The sequence below is a fragment of the Topomyia yanbarensis genome, chromosome 1, assembly GCF_030247195.1.
Source record: "Topomyia yanbarensis strain Yona2022 chromosome 1, ASM3024719v1, whole genome shotgun sequence".
In the NCBI taxonomy this organism is placed as follows: domain Eukaryota; kingdom Metazoa; phylum Arthropoda; class Insecta; order Diptera; family Culicidae; genus Topomyia; species Topomyia yanbarensis.
In genome coordinates this window covers 163266017-163285051 of record NC_080670.1, presented here as the reverse complement: position 1 = coordinate 163285051, position 19035 = coordinate 163266017, and the positions used below count along the sequence as shown (strand labels likewise).

The 19035-nt window shown below is 43.7% G+C and overlaps 1 protein-coding gene across 2 annotated transcripts in view; it reads left to right on the top strand.

Annotated features, from left to right (window-relative positions):
• The window catches only part of LOC131679575 (uncharacterized), a 174912-nt gene that overhangs the window by 109934 nt on the left and 45943 nt on the right, over positions 1 to 19035 (top strand). For both annotated transcript variants that reach the window (XM_058960315.1, XM_058960323.1), the window contains exons 3-5: positions 14414 to 14628; positions 14697 to 14832; positions 14908 to 15488. In XM_058960315.1, the coding sequence (XP_058816298.1) occupies positions 14414 to 14628; positions 14697 to 14832; positions 14908 to 15488 (932 nt within the window). The remainder of the gene's footprint in view (positions 1 to 14413; positions 14629 to 14696; positions 14833 to 14907; positions 15489 to 19035) is intronic.

The following is a 19035-nucleotide window of genomic DNA, read 5'->3' as shown; positions in this document are numbered from 1 at the left end:
GCGGGGCAGCGCATCTACCACGTCTACTCTGTGCTCGTACAATGTTGTTCTGCCATGCCTTCCTTAAGCCGCCGGAAATTTTGCGATTGTCTTCCGAAGCTGTTGCTCTTCGCTCAGGATCTTCATTGGCTCGTCTTCCTTCAGCTCGGTCACATCTAGCTCCTTTTTCAAGGTACAGCAAGTCGTTTTGACGCCAAACTTATTCCAGATATTCATATCCCAAATCACACAGTTTGGAATTGTTGGAATTAGTAGCAGTTGGATGGTCTCGTTTCGGCCATTGAATACTATCGGTACTCGCGCGAAATGGGTGATTCTGTGCTGGGTTTCATCCGCCGTTTTGATTCCTCCTTCTACTGTCTCTTCTCGCAGGCTTAACTGTTCGACGATATCTACGTTTCTGCCCCCTAGTAGCAGTTTGCCCCGCTGTCTAGAATATCTGTTTCCTCTTGATCATCACCTACTGATGATGGCATGTGGGCGATTATCCTGTCCATGGTTAATAATTAAAGTATTTAGAAGTCCTAGCTCCACCCTAGGGACTCACCACTCTTTACTGTAGATTCCCAGCCGTGGCGTTCTTCGTGTCCATCCGTCTTGTGCGGCAACCCGTATGCCTGCCTTTTCCATCTCTACTGCTTGCACCATACCGAATCGTGGTTGAAGCTCTGTTGACAGTGCCGGTCTTGGTGTTGTGGGTGTAGCAAAATTCGGCTCTAACAACGCACTATGCGAAATGGGAATCCTACGCTGCCTGCCTGTTTCATCGTAGCTGGTAAAGATTTCTACCATTTCCTGTATGGTATGCTGTCTTGCTGCTGTGACGATCGATGAGTAGTCGGCGTTCATGTTCTTCTTAACGATAAATAACTTCTCCTTACTCATTGGTGGCGTGACAAACAAGAAGGTATCGTTTCCCCCCCGGAACTTGAATGGCCAGTTCTGTACCGCTTTCAACATTCTTCTACCATCAGCCGGTCCTGTGATGGTCTTGAATCCCGAAGTAGTAAATACTGCAGCAAAGCGTCTCGCAGTGGATTGTATTCCTCACGAACGTCTGGACATCGAACTCGCGGCTGTTCACTGAACTGATGAGTTGGATTGCGTTAATGACCTCGCAATCTCTCAAATTTTGTCCAGTGATGTGAGCCTGATTCATCCCAATCGGAGAGTATCGACTTATCGCCGAAGTTCCTGTTCTGTTTATGCGGAATGACGAAGGGCGATGAAGTATACCCCGATCGACGCGAGTTGTTCTCGTGTCCCTTTTTATAGTAAGGGTTAAAAATCTTCAAAAGCCTCCTGGCCTGTAGTGTATTGGCATTGTACGGGACTCACGACTCACGTTCGTAGCTAGCCACTAAAAACACTCCTTACTCTTTCACGCCTTTCTTCCCCACGGAACTAAGTCAAGGTATTTCATCGTGGGGGGCTTCGTCGCACCTCTTTCTTCTGCTCTATCTCGGAGTCTCATTGGTTCATGGAATGGCGCGACCTTTAAACTTTGGTTTAACTCTCGACTCTTTTCTTGATTCTTATCTCCATCGATTACGTCACCGTTTAGCACTCGTCCCCGTTAGCCGTTTAGGTGCGGATTCCTTGAGCCATTTAGCTCATGTTTCCGTGAGTCATTCAGTTCGCAGCCTTATCACGATCTACTTGGATAGTCCTCGACGGTGAACTTACCCTATTCCAACCGATAGTTCCCCGACGGTAGAATTTCTCTCGGCACCGATAACCGCTTCTTTGAGCCATTTAACTCCCAGCTTTATCGAGATCAACTCAGATATTATCCTGTTCCGACTGTGAGTTTCCCGGCAACGGAATTTCTTTCGTTGGCGCCCCGACGACCCGAACCCGGTGCTACGTCGCGTACTACTCAAGTGGGTCTCCGGCGGTGGACCCAGTCTACACCATCGAAGAGTTCCCCGGTGGCAGAATTTCTCCCGAAACCCGATTTGTGGTTCCATGGCGGCGTTCTAGCCAATGGCTTTACTTTGTTGATCCATTCGCCACCTTATCTGCAGCTTGGAGAGTTATGCTCGTAACCACTCTGTTGACAGCGTCCAAGATATGCTCGTCGTGGAACAACTCTTCGACGATATTGTCCACTGTCACGCCCCTTCGGACTTCTTCGAACCACATGTTCCGGTGTCTCTTGCACGTTCACAAACTCCGGGTAAAGAGGTGACGAAGCGTGACCAAACCGATGCAGCTACTTCCGGAAGCATCCGTGCCTGGACGAAAACTGTGTCAAATGGAAGTTCACCTCTCCATGCTTCCTTTGTACCCAAGCTATGCTTCCTATCTACCCAAGCCAAGACACATTTGGGATGAGTCGGTGGGCTCACCTTCCTTTCTCAGCGTTGTCCCACTTTTGCTGCGACTTAGCCAACGATTCCGCTCGGACCAATCTCCTTGCATTACGTGCATTTCTCCGCTGGTAGCATTCCACGCCCTCAGCCAGAGTGATGCAGATGGGAATCATTCCGGAAATTACGCATAACGCCTCCGACGATATCGTTCTGTACGCATTCGCGACACGAACAGCCATTAGACGAAACGTGCTTGTCAACTTCGTCCGGTTCCGCTTCGAGTTCAGCGCAGCGGCCCAGGTCGGTCATACTTAGTATTGAGGATGAATCACATGCCAGAAGACGTCTCGTGCTGCCTCTTGCTCCTCCCTTACTTGGCATGATCCTTGCCAATACGTTAGTTGCCCTTACAGCCTTCTCACATACATAGTCGACATGGGTGTTGTAATTTAACCAATCGTCGACCATCACAACCAGGCGCTTCAGCGCATGCATCGATGGGATAGATTGCACCCCGACGCTGATCACGACACGCTGAATTTTTTTACGGTTGCTGACCAGCATTACTTTGGTCTTGTGGTGAGCCGGTTATCATCAGGACAAAATTATTTGCAAAGCCGGCGAGCTCAACTCCCCTGGGCACTCTCCAATACTCCGTTGCACATTACATTCGAGAGCGTTGGGTTCGGAGCCCTGTTATACTACCTTCGTGACTCTAATCGACCTCTACCCCACCTTCGTTTGTTAGACCAGTACTCGGTTCTGGAAGTAACTTTTCCGAACCTTGCACAGATAGTCCGGAAACCGCATTTTGTGCAGCACTAAAACGATGCGAACGTGTGCCTGTTATGTCTAGTTACGACATCCTTCTATCCCGACCTTGCCTTAACGGTGAACTACCTACTGGAATAGTCGTCCCTAGGCTGAGGTTGTCTTTCCTTCCAGAACGATTGTCCACCTTTGGAGTCGCTTCAGTTCCACCTGTGTGCTGGAACTACTGAGCTAAACCGGGTGCTTGTTGTGTTGTCATCGCTGCTCCTGCTTCCTGATTCCCTTGATTTGTCAAGGCAATTGTCACATCACTAAGCAGCATGTCCACCAAAATGCGTAATATCCAGGTGGCTTGAGAATGTCGCAATCTTAAGTATGTTAAATTTTCTTCGTTTGAGCTCAGAGCAAACTATACCAACTTTTGAAGCAGATATTGATTGGAATTACAGTGGGAGTCCCTCCATACCCGACCCAAAGCCGTGGAATATGATGTATAATTAAGTGTTAACACTGGAACTGCTCAGGGAAGTTCAGATCGTCGGCTTTACTGATGACCAGCGAAACTCTGAATAAAGTGGAGATGTGAACGGAAGAGATGAAAGGCATGAAACCTGGATGGTTGATGTAAAGTTGCATCGGGTCCTCGGAGCAAATTTGCGACCGGACTCGCCGGGCCGACGTCGGCACTCTACTGGTTGGCCCGTGAAAGCCGCAGAAGAAGCAATTTTGGGGAGAACTTCCACCGCCGGGGAACTCTCCGTCGGTGTAAACTACGTCCATCGCCGAGGAATAGGTGAGTGGCGTGTGTAGTGGTTTGGGATTGTTGGCACCCCAGCGTACCGGACACTATGCTCGACCTGGAACCACCTGACCAGCCTCGGCATTGTACCGGTTTGCCCGTGGAATAACCAGGACAACAACTGACAACGTAGTGCAAAGACGTATACGTTGGAGTAGCAACAAGGTCCCGACAAATAAAGTTGCCGGTCCAAAGCGGCGCAGAGATATACCGTCTCTAAGCGCAGTGAGCTTCGTGCAAGAGATGTGTAAAGAACAAAGGATGTGGAATACCGTCAGTGGAGTAGTTGCGCTGATCCTAGTGGTATTGCAGAGAAATAAGACAAAAAATCAACGAACTAATGACCAGAGCTAACTGTTTGAATAAGTGCACCTTACGTGTCGCCGTGAAGTGAGCTAGATCCATCGCCTGGGACCAGAGCGAGTAGATCACGTCGAACAGTCAGCGGCGGGTGGTAGGGACACCACGGAGCCGGAAGCCACGTTCCACCGGGAATCGCTGGGCAGATCTCGGCACCTACCGGCTGGCCCACGATGAAGCGAGGAGCTAAATGGCTTCCGAAAACGAGCATCGGTATTGGGAGGAATCCACCGCCGGGGAATTTCCGGTCGGACAGATTCACCGCCTGATCACAGTGGGTCAGAATGCTACTTTTGATGCTCAAAACCTCAAACATACTATGTATGTATCTCGGAGAATTAGTGTCTTCAGCAGAATGGAAATGAGCATTATTTTGAATAGAAATGAGCATTATTTTTTATTTTTGAATGGAAATGAGCATTATTTTTTATTTTTTGGTTTTGATCCAGATAAATAGGAACTGATCTAGATCAGTTATATCTTTTGACAGAGATGTTCTGTCGAAAAACTTTCTTCAGTAAAGCAATTTGTTTGATATTTTTTACACGTGTACAAAAGACTCATATACTCTATGACCTATGTAGTGTCATGTAGCCATTAAAAACAAACTCGAGAAAATGATTTTTTTCCCTTTTTTATAAGCGTGGATAGTCGTCAATTTCTAACTGTTGTACCGGAATTTAATTAGCAAGGGACAAGAGAGTGTGAAGTATATTGTTTAATATGAAGAACTATAGTACTCAAGGAAGAGCAAGAAGTTGAAGGAAGGAAGTTTAGAGAAGCGTTGAATAGGGTTATATGAGTAAGCTTAGAGTTTCTCGGTAACTTAACCCTTTGTCTTCTACCGTAGAAGTCAGGATACTTTGACATTTGAAATGCGAATTACCTGAGTCTGCGGCATGTCCGAACAAGCGTAAAGTGACTTAGTACTTCATGCCGACATAGTATATATTTTTGAAGATTTAGAAATAAAAAAGAAATTCCAGGGATTTTTTCATTTAAAATGTTAATATACATTATCTCGAGTATTGTGTTTAAATGTCATATTGCGCCAGCTACATAGATTATATAGTAGAATTGCCTTTGGTACGTATGTTAAAAATATCAAAACAAACAACTTCACCGAAGAAATTTTTTTGATAGGTCGCCTCTGTCAAAAGATATAAATGATCTAGAGCAATTCCTACCATTTTAGATCAAAACCAAAGTTTTAAAAATAATGCTCATTTTCATCCAAGATTCTTTACTGTAGGCACTTTACTATATCCTCCTGGATATATAACCAGGATGCTAAAGGTTTTGAACGTCGAAAGTAGCATTTTGTCCAACTGTGCGGGGATTATCAGAGTATTTCGCGACAAAGCTGAGAGTTAGGTGGCTCACGGAACGGACATAGTTGCCCAATGAAATTCCGTCGCCGGGGAACCCCGTTCAAAGTAGAGTATTTTCACTGCCGGGAAGCATCCGAAAAAGCTGGGGACTAAATGGCTCAAGGAAACGGGTATCAGTTTCGGGAGAAATTCCTCCACCGGGGCACTCTCAGTCGGAGTAGAGTGAGTTAATTGCCGGGGACCAAGGCAGTAAAATTTCATTTCATTCAATCGAAACTGAATGAACGCAGTCAATCAGTCGTTTACGGTAGCATTCATATTCATTTAACGCATCAGTTGCTGTTGATCTGAAGCTCGGTTCATGGCACTTCACTCACCGTTGCTTTCAAATGAGTCGCAATTTAGGGGCAGATCACTCTAAGAATGTATAACAAATTTGCATCAAATTAGAAAAATGCATTTAATTTCCATTTTTTTATCAACTTTGCACTCCCTCGCACAAAAGTTTAACAATCGTCCTACGCTGATCCACTTTATTCGACGTTGTGTTGAATATAGAGCTAGTTTTTTGTAGGGTTTTGACGTCTTACACGCAACGCAAAATACATTGCACGCAACGCAAAATACATTTTGAATTTCTATTTTGATGGAAAGAAATTTAATTTCGCTGATTTTTCAAAATGCCTCACAAGTGATCTGCTCCTAGGTCGCAATTCATATTCAACCTCCTTCGTTTGATCCTCTCAAATGAATAGATCTGCTTTCAATTTACCCAGTAAGCACCAGTCAAATTAGATCCGGGTAAACCCTAAGAGAAGAGACGACAACAGGCTTCTTGCGCTTCTTAATTTTCTGTACTAAGCCCTGCCGAAAATCTAAAGACAATAAGCGTTCATCGTTGTCAGATTTTTTTTGCATGCTTTGCACCATTGCTGAAAATAACTGTACCTCAAAGATCGCACCTGTACCAAGAATTCATAATATTAACAGCATTTGAAAATTAAATTAACGATACACGTAGCTATATCGTCAGTCTGGACTTTTATTCAATATATTTGAATGTTGATGTTTATGAAAACTAGCCAGAATAGATTCAGCAGCACTGTTTTTTATCCCGTTTATAAATATTATGAACGCTCTTGACTGGCTAAGCGACCAATCAGAAGCTGGTTCAATATTGAGGTTAGGACTGGATCAAATTAGCTACGCGATTGTCTTCTCTTCTATTAGGGTATTAAACCTAAGACAAGAAGAGATGACTAGCTTCATATTTTTGGTTATCTAGCGTTTCTTGTGCCAGATGACAAATGACTGTATGCAGCTAGGGAGGTTGGCAGCGCAGCCAATTTCTTTGTCATATTTAGATATGTTGCTATAATGCACATAATATTAACACACATTTCGCCAACATTTATCTGGTACTTATCAATCCACCATTTTTATCACATACTACATGTTTCTAGCAAATTTGGCCAGCATAACAGCCTATTCATCAGAATCAAATTTGCAACAAAAATATAATAGAGATGAACGTACTACCAAATAACGTTTTTCATTGCAACCAGTTCCAATAAGCTATTATTGCTAGATTCATTATTTTTCGTCTGAAATCTGCGAATTTAAGAAATTTTGTAAAAGAAATATGATAGCTGCAGTATGCTATCATAATTGTACGAAGCTGTCAAATTCATTGTTAAAATCAAATATTTTTTTTGTTTATTTATTAACAGATTAAGGCCGAAGTGGCCTGTGCCGTATACAAAAGATTCCTCCATTCCACTCGGTCCATGGCCGCGCGTCGCCAGCCACGCAGTCTGCGAAGGGTCCGCAAATCGTCTTCCACTTCTTGTACCGGTCGGATTGCAATTGAGAACCGTTTTCACCGGGCTATTGTCCGACATTCTGGCTACGTGCCCGGCCCACCGTAGTCGTCCGATTTTCGCGGTATGACAGATGGGCGGCTCCCCCAACAGCTGATGTAGGCTTCCTCCATCTTCTCAAAGTTTCGTGCAATAATATCAACGTCATCGGCGAAGCCAAGTAGCTGAACGGACTTTGTGAAAATCGTACCACTCGTGTCGATCCCTGCTCTTCTTATTACACCTTCCAGCGCGATGTTGAATAACAGACACGAGAGACCATCACCTTGCCGTAACCCTCTGCGTGATTCGAAGGGACTCGAGAGCGTCCCTCAGACACGTACTACGCACATCACCCGATCCATCGTCGCCTTCACTAATCGCGTCAGTTTGTCCGGGAATCCGTACTCGTGCATAATCTGCCATAGCTGATCTCGATCGATAGTGTCGTATGCGGCTTTGAAGTCGATGAACAAATGATGTGTGGGTACATTGTACTCGCGGCATTTCTGCAGTACTTGACGAAGAGCGAACACCTGGTCCGTGGTAGGTCGTTCGCTCATGAAACCCGCCTGGTACTGCCCCACGAACTCTCTTGCAATTTGTGATAGTCGACGGCATAGTATTTGGGAGAGTACCTTGTAGGCGGCGTTCAGCAGGGTGATTGCTCGGTAATTACAGCAATCCAGCTTGTCGCCCTTTTTGTAGATTGGACACACGGCACCTTCCATCCACTCCTCCGGTAAAATCTCCTCCTCCCAAATCTTGGTAATCACCCAGTGCAGCGCTTTAGCCAGTGGCTCGCCACCGTGTTTTAGTAGCTCGCTTGGTATTTGGTCAACCCCAGCGGCTTTATTATTTTTGAGCCGGCTGATCTCCTCCTGGATTTCTTGGAGATCCGGAGCCGGTAGTGTAATGTCTTCCGCGCGTGCTCCCAGGTGCGTTACCGTGCCATCCTCGTCGTCTGCTGCATCGCCGTTCAGGTGTTCTTCGTAGTGCTGCCGCCACTTCTGGATCACCTCACACCTCACCTGGTCCGTGAGAAGATTCCCGTTTGTATCTCTGCACATGTCGGCCTGTGGTACGTGGCCCCTGCGCGAGCGGTTCAACTTCTCGTAACATTTCCGTGTGTCTTTAGCGCGGAACAGCTGCTCCATCGCTTCGCGATCTCGGTCTTCCTGCTGGCGCTTTTTGGTCCGGAAAACCGAGTTCTGCCTGTTCCGTGCCTGTTTATATCGCGCCTCGTTCGCCCTCGTGCGGTGTTGCAGCATTCTCGCCCATGCTGCATTCTTCTCTTCGACTAACTGCTTGCATTCGCCGTCGTACCAGTCGCTTCTTCGGTCCGGGCCCACCGTACCTAGTGCAGTGGCTGCGGTGCTACCTATAGCGGATCGGATATCTCTCCAGCCATCTTCAAGGGCAACTGCGCCTAGCTGCTCTTCCGTTGGTAGTGCCACTTCCAGCTGCTGCGCGCATTCTTGAGCCACTCTGCCATCTTGTAGCCGCTCAATGTTTAGCCGCGGCGTTCGGCTTCGACGAGAGCTATGCACTGTCGAAAGTTTTGAGCGTAAGCATACCGCAACCAGGTGGTGGTCCGAATCTATATTCGCACTGCGATAAGTGCGGACGTTTGTGATGTCCGAGAAGAATCTACCGTCGATTAGAACGTGGTCGATTTGATTTTTTGTTACTTGGTCCGGTGATCTCCAGGTGACTTTGTGGATATCTTTGCGAGGGAAGAAGGTGCTTCGGATTACCATTCCGCGGGAGGCTGCGAAGTTCACACATCGTTGGCCGTTGTCATTTGATACGGGATGCAGGCTGTTAGGCCCGATCACCGGTCTGTACATTGCCTCCCTTCCTACCTGTGCGTTCATGTCGCCGATGACAATTTTCACGTCTCGCAGAGGGCAACCGTCGTATGTCTGCTCCAGCTGCATGTAGAACGCTTCTTTCTCGTCGTCGGGTCCCCCTTCGTGTGGGCAGTGCACGTTGATGATGCTGTAGTTGAAGAAACGGCCTTTGATCCTCAACTTGCACATCCTTGCGTTGATCGGCTGCCACCCGATCACACGTTGGCGCATCTTGCCCAGCACTATGAAGCCGGTTCCCAGCTCGTTGGTTGTACCACAGCTCTGGTAGAAGGTAGCCGCTCGATGCCCGCTTTTCCACACCTTCTGTCCCGTCCAGCAAAGTTCTTGCAGCGCCACGATATCGAAGTTGCGGGGGTGTAGCTCGTCGTAGATTATCCTGTCACATCCTGCGAAGCCGAGCGATCTGCAGTTCCATGTTCCGAGTTTCCAATCGTTATCCTTTATTCGTCGCCTGGGTCGTTGCCGATTGTTCTGGGTCGGCTTATAGGGCCTACGCCAACCACCTGTCTCGCCGGTGGGCCGTCGTGCCAGGACTGCTTAAGGTCCCACCTGGACACCAGAACAGATTTACACCTTCCGAAGAAGGGTAACCCCCCCCTTCCCTGCCAGCATACGACCAAAGTTCCCACCGGGGTTGGTTACCCGATCTTCACTAAGGTTACTCGTATCCCAGTCGACGCCACGAGGAGGCCAGGGCTAGGAGTTACTGGGCAGGAAGCTAAGGACCGCAAGTGGGGTCTATTTTATGCCTTCAGGTACAAGAGGCTTACGCACTGCCCAGTCATTGTCGACCAAATCAAATATGTAATTTAGCCATTTTCTTTGCACCTATACCAATATTTTCCTGTACACAATTCCTATGACATGGTAAAGGGGTAAAACACTTCCACACTGGTTCTATAGGAACACATTACGAGCACAGTCTACAGACACGAGAATTATCGATGTTCTCTTTCAGTAAGAATTCGAAAAGATTTTGCTCGATAAAAATGCTATAAACTGGTTATATCGAAGGTGGGTTTATTGATTTAAGGTAAGGGATCATCCATAAATGACGTAGCATTATATGGGGGATGGGGGAGTTTTGTATTTTGTGATAATGTGTGACGACAGGGAGTAGGGGGTTATGTCATGCTACGTAGCTTTACCCGTTTCATCTAACTAACATCGTTTTTTATTCTTTTAAATTTTTTACGGGGTCAAGGAGGGGGGGAGGTTTACCGTCAAGCAACGTAATTGCCAGGGGGTATTTAGGGGTTTGTGACGAAATGCTACGATGGGGGAGGGGGGTGTTAAAAATCACTAAAAAATGCTACGTCATTTATGGATGATCCCTAATCAATAGTCACCATATTGGATTAATTGCAAAATGTCCTCAATCATCAGTTTCTTTCATCTACTGACCAGCCTTGCAAAAGCGATATAGACATATATTTAGGATTGGTACCGTAATACCGATACTGAAAAAGCCAGTACCGGTATTTTCGGTACCATACCATTTTTTATCAAAAATATGTAGACTCTATAGTGGGACCAGTTTCCGAACATCGGTCTGCAAGGAGGCTTTTTTTCAATTATAGAGGTTTTAACCTTAAGGTCATTCGCCTCTTCGGGTTAGAAAAATCTCTTATGAAAAATTTCTAACCCTATGTGCGGGGTCGAGACTCGAACCGAAGTGCGCTGCGTACAAGACAATCGATTTACCAACTACGCTACGCCCATCCCTAGGTGGCTTTTAATTACCTATATGAATATTACCTTCTAAATGAGTCGTTCAGCTTACGCCTTTGTGTGGAAATGAGGTGGGGCCATTATCGTAATAATTCTGGGAGTTAAATATTACTGACTCCCGTTGTACTGAACGATATCTTTAATTTAAGAAAACTAAAAATACAGAGACAACTGCTCCAAGATGAAGAGAAAAAAAGGTTCGGAACATTTGTCATTATTAAATGTATTTGTTTTATACTTGTAAAATTAAGCATGGCCGCCGGGCCTCTGGTAGTAAACATAAACATCCGGACGAGCATCCCGATTCTTTGGCGCACGAATAAAATAGGTAAAAGACCGGGTTTCACCTCGGATCTTCCGATTCGATTACTTAGGGACACTTTTTATCTTGCAACTGCTAATAAAAAATAATTATTACTAAATCAAAACAAAACATATATTCACAGAAAACCCACTACTACACTGTTTATTCTTTTCTTTTTCATATCCTCCTGATTTATTAGCTCCATCGAAAACAATTACAACCTCACTCATACAGAGAAAAAATGTTCCTACCTGTATCCGTCTTGAGTTGCCTCGCCTTATCATAGCCTTTACCTTATATGTATTTGTTATCTTGGTCGGAGTTATTTTCATGTCAGTGAGTGTTCATTTTTCTTTCAATTATAGAGGTTTTAACCCTAAGGTCATTCGCCTCTTCGGGTTAGAAAAATCTCTTAGGAAAAATTTCTAACCCTATGTGCGGGGTCGGGACTCGAACCCAGGTGCGCTGCGTACAAGGCAATCGATTTACCAATACGCTACGCCCACTCCCCCTGAGTGTTCATTCATATTCATTTGTGAGTGGTTCATTGGAATGGTTCACTTCCATTAGCTGAGACCGTGCTAATGTGAGGTTGGCTTTCAATAGAATCTAAACAGACAAAAACGTCAAATGACCAGAGCCTGTTATTCAATTGACAGTGAACTCTGAGTGACTCAAACGAAGACGGCAGCAGAACTCAATTGATATAGTGGTGAATGCTTACAGTGAAAGACTCGCAGTTTCACTTGAAACGAATATTTTCGTTTGAAATTGATATTTTACCGCACTGCCGGGGACTATCCGAGTAGATCTTGATATAGCTGTGAACTAAATGGCTCACAAAATCTGGAGATATATTGCTTACAAATGGATATCGGAAACTGGAGCAAAACGGTTTGTGATTACACCCAAAACAGACCCTACACACCAAAAAATGATGAAATTTAAACGACATGTAAATCAATACGAATGTAAACATACAAAGCTTCAATCAAACAATTGATTGAAAATTACATTAAAATCAATGCACTCAATTGAAGCGTCAAAAAGCATACAATTTTACATTTCAATTCGTGTAATATTACATGGCATTCATTTTACAGCAATAATCCAATAAAAATACATTGAAGTGCATTGGTTTTCCGTTTAATGAAACTGTAATTTTCAATCCACGTGTAAAATTATAATGAAATTCGTTGAAGAAAGCACGACAAGTCGTGTGTATTTGTGGTGAGACTTAATTTTACATTTATATTCATGCTCCAAATATGTGCATGAAAATAAACTTAAAATTACAAAATATTTTTTTCTGTGTATAAGAATCGCTTACATTAATGCAATAAATACGAGCGAAAATTGCAAGCATTCTGGTAATGTACAAAAATTGCAAGAAGCTTCCTTGCATGTAATGCAAGAAACAGAATAAAACGAATTTTGTTTATGTATTAGCGATGTATATGTATTGGTGACGCATGCGTTAGAAAAAAACTGGCACTGGAAAATGAGCCCCGCACGGGGAGGTCACTAATCAACACTTAATTCATCCAACCATGCTATTAGATAATTATGATTGGATAAAAGTCGTATATAAACACCACACTTCACGATTAATGAAAAAAAGTAAAAGATGCACCCAGACTTGAGCTCACGTCCTTGCGCATCGTAGCACTGACTATAGACACCGTTCTATCTTTCCACATTTTGAGAGAGCGTTAAAACTCGTAGTATAAGCACATCTGCAATGTGATGATGGCTCGTGTGTAATAAATAAGCCACAATATTGCGTTTGATGATGTTGGAGAGGAATGAATAAAAAGTAGACGGAAAATAAAAACTCCCCGTGCGTTGCTATAACAACCAGCATAGGCACGTGAATGTGGTGGTAATCCTTTGACAGTGTGTTGAAGAAACGTATGTACGTATAGCGAGAGATGAAATGATTTTATACGCTTGCAGCGATTGCAAGCGGCTTTCACTGCAAAATTGCAATCGATGCTAACATTATTTGCAAGTGATTGTCGCTTGCAACTATTGCAAGAGATTTTTGTTTTGGGTGTATTTACTGCTGGTGAATATCCGGGTGGAGCTCAAGGCCAAATGGCTCATGTACACAGAGGATGTAAACGGCAGAATAGATGAAGAGAATGACGAAGAGAAAAAGAAGAGTCGAGAGACAAAAGACTCAAAAGTCGAGCCATTTCATGGATCAAGTGAGGCTCCCAGATAGCTGTGGAAAACTCGTAAGCTAAACAAAATGATGCGACGAGAACAAAAAGAGCCCCTCTCACGAAGTTATGCTTCGATGTAGTTCCGTGGAGAAAAAGGGCGGAACAAGAGTATTTACCTTATGCTTACATGATAATATGATACTTGAATTCATGCAATGATTTGACAGAAAACAACATAATTTATAATCAGTCAGCTCAAGCCATAAGAACTAATTAAATTTTGCAATAAATTGTTGATCCTCTCCGAAGCAAAATTCTCCGCGTCGAGCTGTGCTGATAGAAAATTGAGGTTTTACTATTAGCGTTGCGTCTGGTTGCCTGTGGTAGTACCAATCCGTTGCTGTTTTATGTTATTTTGATGGAAAGATTAGATCCACTCAAATGGTTTTCATCTCTTCCCCCTAACATTACAAGCGATGATTCACCCTCTGCTATGGACCTTCGATGAAGACTTACACTTCGTTGGAATCCACTTAAGCTCTTGCCTCGTCCGGACGTAAAGCAGCCACTTTTTGCGGTATCATTATATTTCCTAAATTCTCGTCATTCACTCCCGAAACAACCGGAGAAAAGAAAAACCATCTGGAGGATACCTGATGGGGGCTTTTCTTATATAGTGTAGTGGCATCAATTTATCTTTTGTTATCGTGTGCACGGAATGGAAGGTGTATTCAAATAGAGATTAGTCTACCTTTTCGTGTTTATCAGCGGAAACCATATTGTTGCTACGAAATTCGTTCCACGAAAAGAAGATTATAAGCTTATTAGATTATAATCGCCTTTGTTGCAAACAATTATCATAATGAAGTTTCTAAGTTTATTTTTCCTCGTTAATTTTCAGTATCCTACCACGTCCATGGATTGGAAAGTGTTCACATCCGAGTTCCACCAGCGGTGACACTAGGTGGCTCGGCCGTACTCATTTGCGAGTGTGACCTGCCGGACGAGGATCTCTACTCGGTCAAGTGGTACAAAGGGAAGCACGAATTTTTTCGCTACACATCGAAGGAAATTCCGTCGATTAAGATTTTTCCAAAGGCTGGAATAAGTGTTGATGTAAGTTGTGTATATTTTAATTTCTGGAAGTCCTCTTAATTTCTTACTGCTGTTTGTTCTCCTGCCAGGTTAATCATTCCAATGCGAGCCACGTGATTCTGGCAAACGTGGAACCGCACACGAGCGGGAAGTACAGCTGCGAGATAACGGAAGCGGCACCATCTTTCCATACGCAGATAGTCACTAGAGATTTAAATGTAGTAGGTAGGTTATGACGGGTCGCTTTTCACGGTTTAAATGAATACCGTGTTCACCGAATATTTTTTTTCCTATTCGCAGATTTACCCAAAAGCGACCCGGTGATAGCGGACATGAAGCCATACTACGGTGCCGACGAGTTTCTCGAGGTTGTTTGCATATCAAATGAGTCACTGCCAGCTGCCCGGCTTGAATGGTTTATCAACGATCGGCCGCTGGGTAAGATACAGCCACCGTCCAGGCTGGAGGTACTCACCGTGCCGGTGACTCGAAGCGGCCATGTAGCCGATGACAGTAGTAATCCAGACGTCAACGGCACCAGTCCTAGCGGTAGAAAACCAACCAAGTCTTCCCTACATCAAAAATCGGCCACCGCTACCGAAGACGATGACCGGTTGGTGCGGAATGGAAATTCGCTCCCGCACCACACACTGGTAGCTCCGGTGGCGGCAGCTATCATCTCATCTGCTCTGTCGTTAGCAACGACCGGACCATCGGTGCAATCCGCAGATCTAGCTACGGTGGGACCACCCGCGACTGGCTACACGACAACGAATTCGAAGAGTGGCCGAAAAGGAACGGCAAACAGCCGATATGAACGGTCCGTCTCCCGGCTCAAGCTACTGCTGGGACATGAGCATTTTGTAGAAGGAAAAATACGGGTGAGTAGTAAATTCATGTTTGCATAGGTTCAGAGACAGCTATCATCACGCCTTATTATGAAACTAGAATATACAGCTGTGATCCGTGAAGATTCATCATAACGAGCGATATTGATCTTATCAGAGTCTCGCTCATCAATTCATTGAACATTGTATGAAAATCGATAGCTCCGGAATCTGTCATCCGCGTCAACTTTGGAAACTCTTACCCAAAGCCATTCATCCTTTGTGTGTTTTGAAAAGCGGCATAAATTTGTTTCCAATTCATTATTTTTCCGGCGGAGACACTCTGCTCGTTTCTGGCAATGCCCGGTAAAGTCCTTAACAGGTTTTCGTCGTGTTTGCCAACTGTTTGCAAACAGACGCAACATCGCAACGGTGCTAGATTTCAACGTGATGGATTCCCCATTCGATTTCACTACGTTTCTTCGATTTACGTTGGACGCGGACAAGGGTTTTGTAAATCTAAAATTTCAATTTCCCACGGGAAACCACGGATGCGCACTGTTTTATCAATGCGCTTTGTATGGAAATGTCGCCTGTCACCGCCAGGTTCAGTGCAACAGACGGGATGGCAGTGGAAATTTGAATTCGCGCTTGCTGACTGTTGAACCTGTCGGGTGCGGGTAGCCATTGTGTGCTTTTACATTTGAAAAGGGAAGGAAGGTATGGCCGAAAAAATCGAAATCTGGGGCGGCGAAATGAACGTGAAAAAGTGATAGCGGAAATGACTGAAAGTTAGCCCCGCCCGATATCGGTGTTTGGTTTACGGCATTGTCCTATTTTTAAGCATCAGTTTCAATCTGACATGTGCCAAGATGAATCGAATTTTGCAGTATTATTTTTCAGCCAACTGGACGAAAATTGAGCTACAGGTTGACGCCTTTTACACATGGATTTGTATGTGATGCGTGTAGGTAAGCGGTCAATAGCTTTTACTGATTTGATAATGTCCTACGATATTAGATGTTAGTTGTTGTGTATTATGGAGGATTTAACCCTAAGGGTCATTCTCTTCCGGTGTCCTATGATTTGGAGGACTAGTTCATCAAAGCTCACGCGGAATAAAACTATAATAACTAAACTAGCTTAATAACTTCAAAGAGAACCTCCTTCAAATGTACAGTTGAAGTGAAAGTGATTGATGTATCAACCTATGAACAAAAAATGTTACTTTTCCGAGCGAACGGGGGCCGGAAAGACACTTACTGTGCTCTTCGTTTAAATAAGTACACCTAAAGACGCTGGTATCTATGGAATAAATACGCGGCATCTCTACCATCTCATTTGCTATAGGGGAGAGTGAGGACACTTGATCCTTGGGGATATGTGATTCCCCTGCTATATCGCATAATCTAAACACAAAAAGTTATCACAATATAAAAAGAAAATTACATATTTGGTCATTTATGACGTTTAAAAAACAAATCAAACGTATTACATATGTTTTGGAAAAGTTGTATTATATTATACAACTTTTCCATACAACAGGTAGTGTTGATCCCTGTAACACTGGCTACTCTTGATCCCTATCATTAACTCTCACAAACAAATGTAAAGAAAAAAGAAATATTCACTTACATAAAGTATCTGACAGTGTAAATTAAATAAAAATGTATTTTTTCTCGAACAAATCATGAAAAAAGTCATTGGAAGTTGGAAAATCCAGCCAAACAGCACTGATTTACCGCAAATATCTGTCTTCACTTTCTACTAGTGTCTGTGCTTGTAGTACATCTTAAAAGGTAGTCTTATTAGTTATTTTGTTAGGTTAGGTGGTTAGCTTAACTTTTGTTTCTATTGGTCATAGTGTGCTCTATTTGTTAAGCCCTAGTAGGCAGGGGAACCAACTTACATACGTTTTTTCCAAGGACTTCATTTTGACATGATTTTCAAAACTATGTATTCGGATTTATACATTATTCACAGATCTTACAATTCGATTTGACCCCAAAATTACGATTTTTGCAATCAAAATTTTTATTTTATTTAAAAATTATATGAAAAAAATAAAAATGGGATCAATTGGATTCGAAGAGATTTTTCTACTTTTGAAACCTTTTTATAGGTCTTGTGCTCGATTAATATGACACTTGATAAGTAGGAGTTCTAGTTTTCCGGACAAACCCAATTTGTCAGGACGGCCTAGGTGCTTCTACCAGACCTTCGGATTCCCGTACACAAACAACGAAAATAGAAAAACAAATAAATATAAATTTTAACTGGTTTTATTTCCTCCTGCTATTGATCTGCTGATGCTGGAGAAAATGGCCGCGTTCTCTTGGGCAGTTTTGGAACTGCTTCAGCAGCGGTCTTTGACTATTAGCTAAGCTTTGCTTCTTTGTGGGAACCTCTCTAGCGACGATGGCGAATTATCGCCGGATTTAATCACTTCTTGTGAGAGATCCCAGAAGTCACCGCAATGTACTTACCAAGGGGCACCTTTGACCGCCCTGCTTCGCTCTTCTTGACATTTGGAGGAGAGCCAGGCTCCTTCGTTTAATCCTTCAAAGCGAGGGCGTCCTCTGGGTCCTTTATATTCAGCCGGGAAAGTAGGTGGATGCTCCCTGTTCCGGCGACCCTAAATATTTGTTCCCAAACCACGGGCTAGTACTTGGGCTGGAATGCTGCTTGGCACTCTCACGCGGGATACATTGGTCCAGCAAGACGTCCAAACAATAAACACGACGTCGTCACTTCATCGTGGTTCGAAAATATTCTTTTTTTCTATAACCGCCTCTCGCACTCCAAGTACAAAAACGGCCTGTCTTCCACCAGTGCCGTCGTTGTCATTCACTGTTCCGCGAATTCAGCGTACTTTTCGAAAGCAGGGAGGAATTGGGGGCTATCTAACACTTTGCTACTTATTCACAAACATAAAACAAAATTTATCATACATATCTGCACAAACAAGATCGTTCGAAGCGAAAATTAACCAACATTTACAACTAAATGTGAAAGGTAGAGAACAGCGGTGAGCATAATGTTGCTTAAACAAATACACTCTACGGAGTGTATGCACAAAATTAGGTATATTTCCACCCAGTGCTAAATTGTTACCTCGACGGGTTGCAACTGACAGATAAATGGCAAACAATCGATTGAGATTTACAATTAAAATTTGATATTTACAATTACGAATATACAACTGTTACAATTGTCTACAATCACATTGTAACGAGAGGTTCAAGTTTTCGCGATGTGGTGGAACATCACAAGAATGTGGAAATGGAGATACGGTCTATTTCCAGTCCTATTATATTAAGCATACTGTCCTGATACACTGACGAACCAAACCGGGGGTTCGTAAATTGAACTAGTTCATAAAGAAGTGTTCATAATTTAGAATTTAGTTGGTAAAAAAAAGTTTGCTTCACATTCTTATTAAAATTCGTTAGTTGAGCAATATTCTCGATAACGTTAACTTAACCTGTGTCATTTAACCTGAGTTTAAATGACACACACATACATACACACACAGACATTTTCCGATCTCGACGAACTGAATAGAATGGTATATGAAACTCGGCCCTCTGAACCTCGGTTA